Below are 9,537 nucleotides of genomic sequence, written 5' to 3'. Positions count from 1 at the left end.
TCTGTATTTAAAGACCCCGATGGATTGATGTAACTTTTACGGGTTCATCTAGAGCTTAACCTTTTGAACGCGTAAATTGACTGAGTCGTCTGATTGATTGTTTATCTCTTTACGTAAAAATCAGTAAAAAAAAATTTTTGTAAATAAACATCAAACATTAAAAAATTTAATACAGTAACATGGTAAAATTTTCATTTAAAAAAAAACAATTAATTAAATATTTTTAATTAACACGTACAAATGGTTAAGTTAAAGTAGACTCTCTTGGGTTAAAACTTTTAAAGTTACAATTACCCCGATTGGGAGTTAAAATTTTTCTTTGGCAGAATTTTGGATGACTCATTGAAATTACTAATAATGAGTAATCCGGTTCACTGCGTCATTGAAATTTTATAACCTTTAGCCCTTGTGACACATGTTAAAAGTACACACAATCGTATGCAAAAAATATTTTCAATTGTGTGATATTTCCAAGTGCATTTCTTGATTTTCTAATTAAAAAGTCATATCATAAATAAATATAACTATACTATATTTGCGTTAACACAGTCAGTTCGAGATCATTATTCATAATTGAGAAAGAGATGGCTAGTTTGAGTATACGTTTAATATGCTTATCATTACTACTGTTTATATTTTGAGCCGTTATCGTGTCCGTTATTTAAGCCTTTACAGACTAGGACAACAATTCTCGCAGATTCTTCCCTGGCTCGTACCAACACGGTCGCTAAAGATCTTTACATATATTTTCTGGAATATATTTTTAATTATGCTATTTTTTGTAATAAAAATGACGCTTTATAATATTTTAAACCCAAAATACCCCAATGTGCACCGTTAACTACAGCAGTTAAATCACATTTTCGGCAAATATATGCACTTTCGCGTTGAAACGTCGAAAATTTTAAGCTATGGTGCTGCGGATGGCATTAAAGCTTATTTATGAGCCGATTGCAACGTACATAGTATCGAATTGCGCTTGCGGATTTTTAAAAATATTTTCAAAGGCGTGAACGCATATGTTACGATATTGAAAGGCCATCTTTTAGAATTTTGGAATATGAAATATTGGTATAAAATTTAAAGTGAGCATAAAATTTAAAGTTATCTAAATTTATGGTAAGCACGATATGACAACTTTCAGTGGTATATTTGCTTAAATTTCGGTGACTCGAGAAAAGCATTGATCGGCTAGAGGATATTTTTCCAGTTGTCACGATAATATAAGAAACAAGTCCAATTAGGCGCTTCCATTGCTGAAATACGAAAAAAAATACAATCGTTCTGTTTTGGGAGATATAATGAATATAACATATATTGAGCTTTTGGAATCCCACTAAACAAAAACAGCTATTCAATAATACGGAACTGAATTAATAGACAAGAAACACTGCTTCTTATTAGTATAGCGCACAACTACACATTTTAATTGAGATGATTTTATTTTTATTATCTTATAAATCTTATACATCTATATTTCACAGACAAATACTCTTAAAAAATATCAGAATGTGATCTTGAAACAATTCGTGTTGAAGTAATTAATTTAATTATTAAAACTCATTGAGATGCATTGTTATATGTTGATGTCAAGTGATGATCAAAATATTATTTTAGTAGTAAAATCTTATTATTTTTCTATATAATAATATTTATTGGTATTAATATTTGAGGTCAGTCCATCTAAAAGTTCATTTTCTTGATATACGCTCAGTTTTTGTGGTTCGACTTCGTATTTTTTTCCTTGGGCGACCAAGTTAACGCACCCCTGGGTGTTGTGGGCTCCCAAATGGGATAGATCGTGCGATAAATATAAATTACTCGAATCGAGGTCCACGTGGAAAACGGCGGCCCTCCCACATGGACCCTGAGGTTTACTTTATGTGAAAATTTAATACGGTCCAATATCGATATTCTGGATCAACGGCATGAATATATTATATCCACAGCCGTAATCAAATATTGATTATTTATTAACCTATATGTCGTTCGGAACATAATACCAAGAAAAGGATAAGTTAATATGCATACTTAAAACATGTGACTACGCTGTTGAAAAATTACGAGCGCTATTCGATGAATAAATTTGTATGAAATTACTTACCTATATATCATGTCTAAGTTATGCCAATACATAAGGATTTAATCCTCGAGCTGGGGATTTTTCCTATCAAATTATTTATTGATTTTTCTTAAATGACAAAGTAACCATGCTAAGCAAACTTAGATTATGTTTAAATAAGTTAATATACATATAACAGTACTGTAATTTAATCATATTTTTTTAGAAAAATAATAGATCATTATAAAAAAAATATTTTATAAATGTGAGTTTCGGTTTTACATGATAAACTTGGTTAAAAACAAGTAAAAAAATGATGGACTCGCATTAGTTGTTTATACATTTTTTTATTCATTCACAATCTTATTATATTTTTTTATAAACGAAACACTTATTTTTTTAAAGTAAATTGTAAGCTTTTATAAAAATAAATTGTTTTCTCTCCATGCAAAACAGATTCACTTACCGCTCCTTCACACTGCTTCGGTTTTATTGCTTTGAGATAAATGTTTGACATCCCAGTATTTTTTTTACGTTCCTCCTTTAGTCTGAATTTTATTATAATATATAGCCTTTTTTTTTAATAAATTTATTCAAAGTTAAAATTACAAAAAAATTAAACTTAGAATATTCTAGCCATATAAATTTGTGAAAATAAAGGATATTCATATTTAGATACGTTAAAAGGCAATTTTTTTATACTTTAATTTGGCAGCTTGAGGATCTAGTCTCCATACTCAGTTTTATGTGCCAATTAGACGAGAGCTTCACTGGTGATGAGTTCAGAGCTAAACAATCGTGCACTTTTAAGTCGAAAGTAGTGAAAAGTTATTTTCCTACAGCGAGGTTTTAGCCTATATATTATCAGAGAAAATAATGATTGCAGCTTGGCAGTTTTGCAATCAATTATGGGTGATTTAAGCTTTCTTAAAATTCTGTTTATATATTAAACGTGAACTCTAATGCTACTTGTGCATTTATTTTTAGCAATATTTTTGATTTTATCTTAAATAATATTTATTTAAGATAAGATTTGTAATCAATAGCTTATGTATTATTTCTTCTTCTGTCGCAATTGTAAAGTATTTACTGCCGTTAAAAAAAATTGTAAATTTATTTGCAATGATATGCTTAGATTTGCAGTTGCGTCTTAAAAGCCAAGGGCTAACCATAAATTAATGGTTAAGGAACGATACCCATAATATATAAATATTTTTTTTTAGTTGCCAGTTATAGTGTGAGCGGAGCTTAGGAGCTTTAAATTAATTTGTAAAATTATTTAAGCTTTTAAAGAATGATAAATATAATAAAATTATAACTAAAACATATTAATACACAATATAAAGCTTACGTACTTATTTATTGATACTATATAAGTTGATGGCTTAAAATATACGCTTCTGATTTGTATTTATTTATTTTTTATACCTATAGTATATTATTCTTAATGAGCTATAGTATCTCAAAATTAGAGAAATAATAAAACCTTGACTTAACTTAATATAAACAATTACTTATTTTGTTCTTTTAGAATATAATTTAGAAAAGAATAAAAAACACTAGTCTAAATGAGATTTAAACTTAGACCTTACAGATGTGTATTAGTCACGGATTATAAAACTTTATTATTTGACATTGTTTCACTATATTTTTAATACAAATAATAATTATGAATGATTTACTTTATAGTGCAGTCGTAACCCTCACACAACAAATAAGAATTACGCAGAAATCTCTGCGTAATTCTACGCTAGTCATTTATGAAAAAAATCGGCCGGTGAGAAATTACTTTGTACACCAGCCGGTCGTAGTCTGACTTGAACGTATAACTTCACAAATGATTCTGGACTGTGTTTAAGTAACAAAATCTGTATTTAAAAAATATTTAAATTTGATATATATTATTTTTATGGCTTAACCACAAGTCATTAAGATAAAGGTATGAGATGCCATACAATGCGAAGATAGACTTCGCAAAAGCTTAGCTCCCAAGGGTGCTATCTTGAGGTGAAGAAGTTTCTCAGATGCTTTGTTTCATTATTTATCTTTACCTGTATTTATTATATAATGAAATTATATTCTTAAATAAAAAAATTAAGCATTTTCTTGTAAATTAATTAACTTTTAAAGAATATTGTACGTGCCGAAAATATTATTATATCGTTATACAGCTTATGGTTTTGCTTATTTCCTATTAATTTCGAGATCAGCTCCGCACAGCTTAATAAAATATTATTGCAAATTTCGATTTTCTCAAGATTGACGAGCTGTATTTACAATACTCCTACAGGAAAACAATGTCGTGGATTTAATTCAATCTTGTAAAATATTGCAGAAGACATTCCTTTTGTCGCTTTGACGGAAATACTAAAATTGAAATCCTGCTCAAAGATGATATCGCTCGTTCTTGAAGAGTAATTAATATGAAATAACGCTACTACGATACAATTGTAATTTATTAAATAGAAAATAAAAGCTCTTGCTTAACGTTTATATAACATAGAATAATATTTATATATCTGATGAAATATGTATAATAATATTTCATACAAATGAAAGAAAAGATCAAAGTAATCGTTTACACTCATCGACGTTTGATCAAAGCTTTGAGATGTCGAACTCGTAATTGAAATCGTTTGTTTATTGACAAATTATATTTTTGATGTTAATGGTTAAACAAATTATCAGTGAACAATATCTGTTTATGTCGCTTATGAACACAAGGTATGGTATGTTAAAAATAAACTATTGTGATTAATATAATGTATTTGGTAGTCACAATGATTTTTTCACTAGATAAAATCACGTAAAACGTAATAATAAAATTATTATACATCAAAAAACTTTTCATTAAGGTATTAAATAGTCACCCTATGTTGGAAGTAGGTGGTCCATATTTTTAAGTATCAAACATCGTTGCCAAGTCACGAACGTGTCTAACCATATTATGTTTGAAAAGATGCTTCAGGTGTTACTCAGGTATTTTTCACAGTACGTTCACCTTAATATATATTTTATGCATTGCTCTTTGTTTGATTATATGAAGTTTGATGATTAGTTCTTATTTTTCAAATTTATTTCATAAATATTTACTTTTTGTGTACACAAGATTATTTACATGTATGTCCAATAGTCGATCTTTAATTAACTTTGACTTGGTTAAACTTTTTTATCGCAAAGCTGTAGAAATTTGAGTGTTATTTAATTAATCTCAATTCAATCTGAACAATATTAAGTAGATTTTCAGTTTTAATAAATTGTTTTAGAACCAAACTTTCAAACAACATTTTTTTACAATTTAAATTGATGTTCTAGTAATAAAAATCTTTGTTGTTATACTTTGTTCTTTTTATGCATTGTAAAAATTTATTTTACACAGAAAATTTACAGATAATTTATTAACAGTAAACTAAAGGTAACTATTTTTATTATTTATTTAAACTTCTTATATTGAAATGAAAATGATATTTCATTAAATATACATACAGTATGTTAAAAAAAATTATCACTGATAAAATACTAAGAATATTAAGCTCACAACATTGAAATAAATAACCCAAAGTAGATTTCGGGCCTTCCATTAGTGCTGTGATCGCAATTCCCGCGAGACATGTGTAATGTCGTCCCTGTATCCCTTTTATCCAAACACTTTCCTTTCTTTGACGCAAGTTTATTTTACCTCTATACTAATATCCCAATCCCGCGGGACTTTCAAAGACGTTAAAACAGAAATATTTTAGAATATTTAGAGATTTTTTTCGGTGCCATTTTAATATTTTTTTTTCGTTAGAAAAAATCAGACGACCGCAAACGTTTCTAGCAGCTGACGGCTTTTCCGATGTAAATTTTTGCTGGAAAGTTTCTCTGGAAAATTTTGCAAATAGTGTGATCCGGACACGTGTTCATACGCTGACCTCCTGGGGGTTGTTTCGGAAATTTTCACCGAAAAGTATGCAAATACTTTGGATATTGCCGAAGTTCGCCAGGTTTCACTCGCTCGATTCGCGGATTAAAAAATATTTTGCTCGGGCAAAGGCGTAATTTTTATTTTATTTTTAAGCCCTTGAAATAATATTTTTGATATTAAAATATACTTAGGGGAAAGTGGAGCATTTGTGTTTGAATCATAATATTATTTTTGTAAATACATGTTTTTTAAGCTAATAACTATTATACAAAAAAAATATTATTTCAGATCATAAACATCTATTATTATTAATCCAATGTTACTATTATTAGACATAGTCTATATAGTGTATAATATTTTAATTGCCAGTTCCTTAGCATTAGTCATTATCCTGGATAACTATTTAATTTATTTAATTATACTACTTTTTAATAAAACATCACCAAAGAGGTGTTTTATCTCTATCTTGTTCAAAATATGAAACATGTAAAATAGCAACAGCTGTTATTCACAATTCATCTGCGATTAGTTCATAAATATCTTCGTAGCTCGACGCTCTCTAGTAAATCAATATGGACCCTTAAATTATTTGTGTTAAAGCTTTTTTCAATGATCATCCAGTTGTTTATCAATAATATAAAAATATCTACAATAATAAAATGATTTATCAAAAATTTGGAATAGAGAAAAAGTGTAAAAGAAACCCCATCATTTTTCGAGAATTAAAAAAACATCAAGAAACTAAAATTAAGTCAATTGGATATTTAAAAAATATACCGATTTTTCTTGTTCTAATTTTTTTGCGAATTTTATAATATTATGTTAAAAGGTTTTATATGTTGTCTGGACGTTACTACTAAATCAGGGTTTTAAAGGTCGACTTGCCCGATTCGGCTCAATATTTATGTTATTCTAAGTCGAAAGTAAAGTGGTAGTTCTGAATTAAGTACCTGGCTAAAGTGTTTTAAGAAAGTGATTTAGTAAAACAATGTTGTAGTCTATAAATTCTTGAAAAAATACGAAAACTCCAACAAAAGTTCAGAATTTTTTTGGGTTCAACTTATCGGCTAATAAAATTAAGCTGAGTTCCTAAGTTCATGTAGGTTTTAGATTTTTTTTCCGTTATTGCACACTCTATTTATTGACAATAAGTAATTTTTGTAGACATTTTTTTTTCTTTTTTCCTTAGTTAATAAGAACAAGGGAGAAAGAATCATTGGAATCTTTCTTTACTTGTTCTATTATTTTTTAAATAAATACATCTATATACATACATACAAATTCACATAAATATACACACATACATACATACACACATTAGCTTGTGGTACATTGCCGGTGTAGATCTTGGGTCAATCAACCAGTACAAAAATGTAATCTTATTATTAATTTATTTCTTTATGTTTTTAGTTATATCATTTAATTATTTAATCGGATCTTAAAATCTCACTAAAAGCCACTCTTTGATGTATTTGAATTGAGGCGCAATTTCCTATTTAATGAAACTGGGAGAGCATTTTCCCTTTAATTCGTAAAATGTATATGTTTAAACTTTCCGTCGTTAAACCTAATACGCCAATGTCTTGTCCAATTACTGCGCTTTAAAGTTCAATGGTCGCTTCCTTAATGTTTTAACCCATTGCAGTAATAACAGTATCATTTCACAAAATTATTTTTTTAGTAAATAAAGCAATTTCCGAAAAATAAATACCAGATAATTCGAGTATTGCTAATATTAAATCCATACTTGAGATAAAAAAAAAATTAAAATGGTTTAGGAAATAAGACAAATTAACATGTTACGGAAGAAGTAGTAATCAAACAATTAAAGGATTTCATTATTTTACAAAACACTATATAAAATAAATAGTTTTAAAATTATGTGATTATTATTTAAAATAGAGAAAGCAGAAATTAAAATAAATTATGCTAATTCCAAAGAGTAAATAAAATCTCATGGCGTACTACAGTGGTACAAATTATGACCTTTGTTGTTTATTATATATGTATTTATATTAATAATATAATTAAAACGGCTTTTAAGTATTATTATAACGTGTTAAAAAAGCTTACAAGTTAATGTGCGACTACCCTAATTATAAATGTAAAAACTAATTATAAATGTATTTATTTCTCAGGAGAAAACGCGTCCCTGCCTTGTCTGGTTTACGTGCACGGAGAATCGTACGAGTGGAATTCAGGAAATCCTTATGACGGAACCGTGTTGGCCTCACAAGGACACCTCATTGTGGTCACCATCAACTTCAGACTTGGAATTTTAGGTGAGTTACTCACACACGTACACAATAACGCTTTCATTGTGCTGCCGGAATAAATGTCAAGTATATCTTCTAAAGCCAAACATTCAATATTTGTCGCAAGGCAACATTTTTCAAAACATATATATTTTCTCAAAAAAATAATATGCCAACTAATAAATAGAAGTATTCCGGCACGTGCCGCCGCTGAGTGAATGAACGTAATTTCGAATCGAAACGGTGTTGTAATTTCATACCTGTCTGAAAATGTTCATTGCGCACTTTGTTGACTGCTCGATCCTTACAGAAAAAGCATTTCAATTTATCCCCTTACTTAATGCGATTTCGACCCTTTTCTGGCGATAATTGTGAGACTAAAAAGGTTTTGGATTAAAATATCTGACCAGAGCTGCCTATGTGCCAACATAAATTGTCTTTTCCATCCCAGCAAAAATATAAATATTTAAAATATTTAAAAAAAAATTAGTATGATTTTATTCAAATATTTTTTTTAATGAATTCCTCAGTGACTACAAATAGACATAAGCATCACTTTTTTTTCTGCTTAGAATTCATGTCAAAATTTTGTCTAGCTTAGCCATATTGCTACAAATTAATTTTATAACTATAATTAACTGAGCAATGAACAAACTTTATACTTGTGGTATTAGAAATTGACACAGTGCTAGAACAACGTTGCATTTGATTGCTTTATAATTTTGGATATACTAACCAAGCAAAAAACTGAGGCTCGAAAATAAATATTGATCGATGTTTATAAATTTTCGATTGAAAGTCTCTTTATTCAATTTAACTTTTATCCAGCACCCCAAAAAGGTTTTGGTTCCACCTACACGTAATCCTTGCCAAATAATTGGACATATATTTAATATAATTAAATTTAAAAAAATCATAATAAATCAGTGACTTATCTTTTTATCTTATTTTTCACTGCGTTCGCCTAAAATTAAATCAAGCATCATTTACTGTCACTAAATATTTTTGCTTTATAAAATATTCAGAGAAGTTATATTTTTTAAATTAATCGTTATAACGAAATTTTTTGCAAAATATTTGTTAAAAGTGTCGTAAAAAATTAAATATTTTTTGTCAATATTACATATTCGTGCGGATAAGTACATTAAACGGTCCGATCGAATGCACTAAAAAGTCGGTGCCAAATACGAAGGAATTCAGTACAAGAAAATACCGGTATCTGAATTACTCATTCCATAAATTAATGACGTTGTAAATTCTTATCGGGTTTCATTCCAGTAAAAGAGGTTAATATGACAAGTATTAAACAATGA

General features: G+C 28.3%; 1 protein-coding gene across 1 annotated transcript in view; it reads left to right on the top strand.

The window, feature by feature from the left end:
- The first annotated feature begins 1,860 nt into the window (after window positions 1–1,860).
- LOC148235695 (neuroligin-4, X-linked-like) overlaps window positions 1,861–9,537 on the top strand; it is a 32,832-nt gene continuing 25,155 nt past the window's right edge. The window contains exons 1-3 of the mRNA XM_088184814.1: window positions 1,861–1,872; window positions 2,778–2,889; window positions 8,108–8,251. Of these exons, the coding sequence (XP_088040940.1) occupies window positions 1,861–1,872; window positions 2,778–2,889; window positions 8,108–8,251 (268 nt within the window). The remainder of the gene's footprint in view (window positions 1,873–2,777; window positions 2,890–8,107; window positions 8,252–9,537) is intronic.

The sequence above is a fragment of the Plectrocnemia conspersa genome, unplaced genomic scaffold (assembly GCF_051122295.1).
Source record: "Plectrocnemia conspersa isolate PC_06_02 unplaced genomic scaffold, ASM5112229v1 ptg000004l, whole genome shotgun sequence".
NCBI classification, from domain to species: Eukaryota; Metazoa; Arthropoda; class Insecta; order Trichoptera; family Polycentropodidae; genus Plectrocnemia; species Plectrocnemia conspersa.
This window is presented reverse-complemented; position numbering and strand designations above follow the sequence as displayed.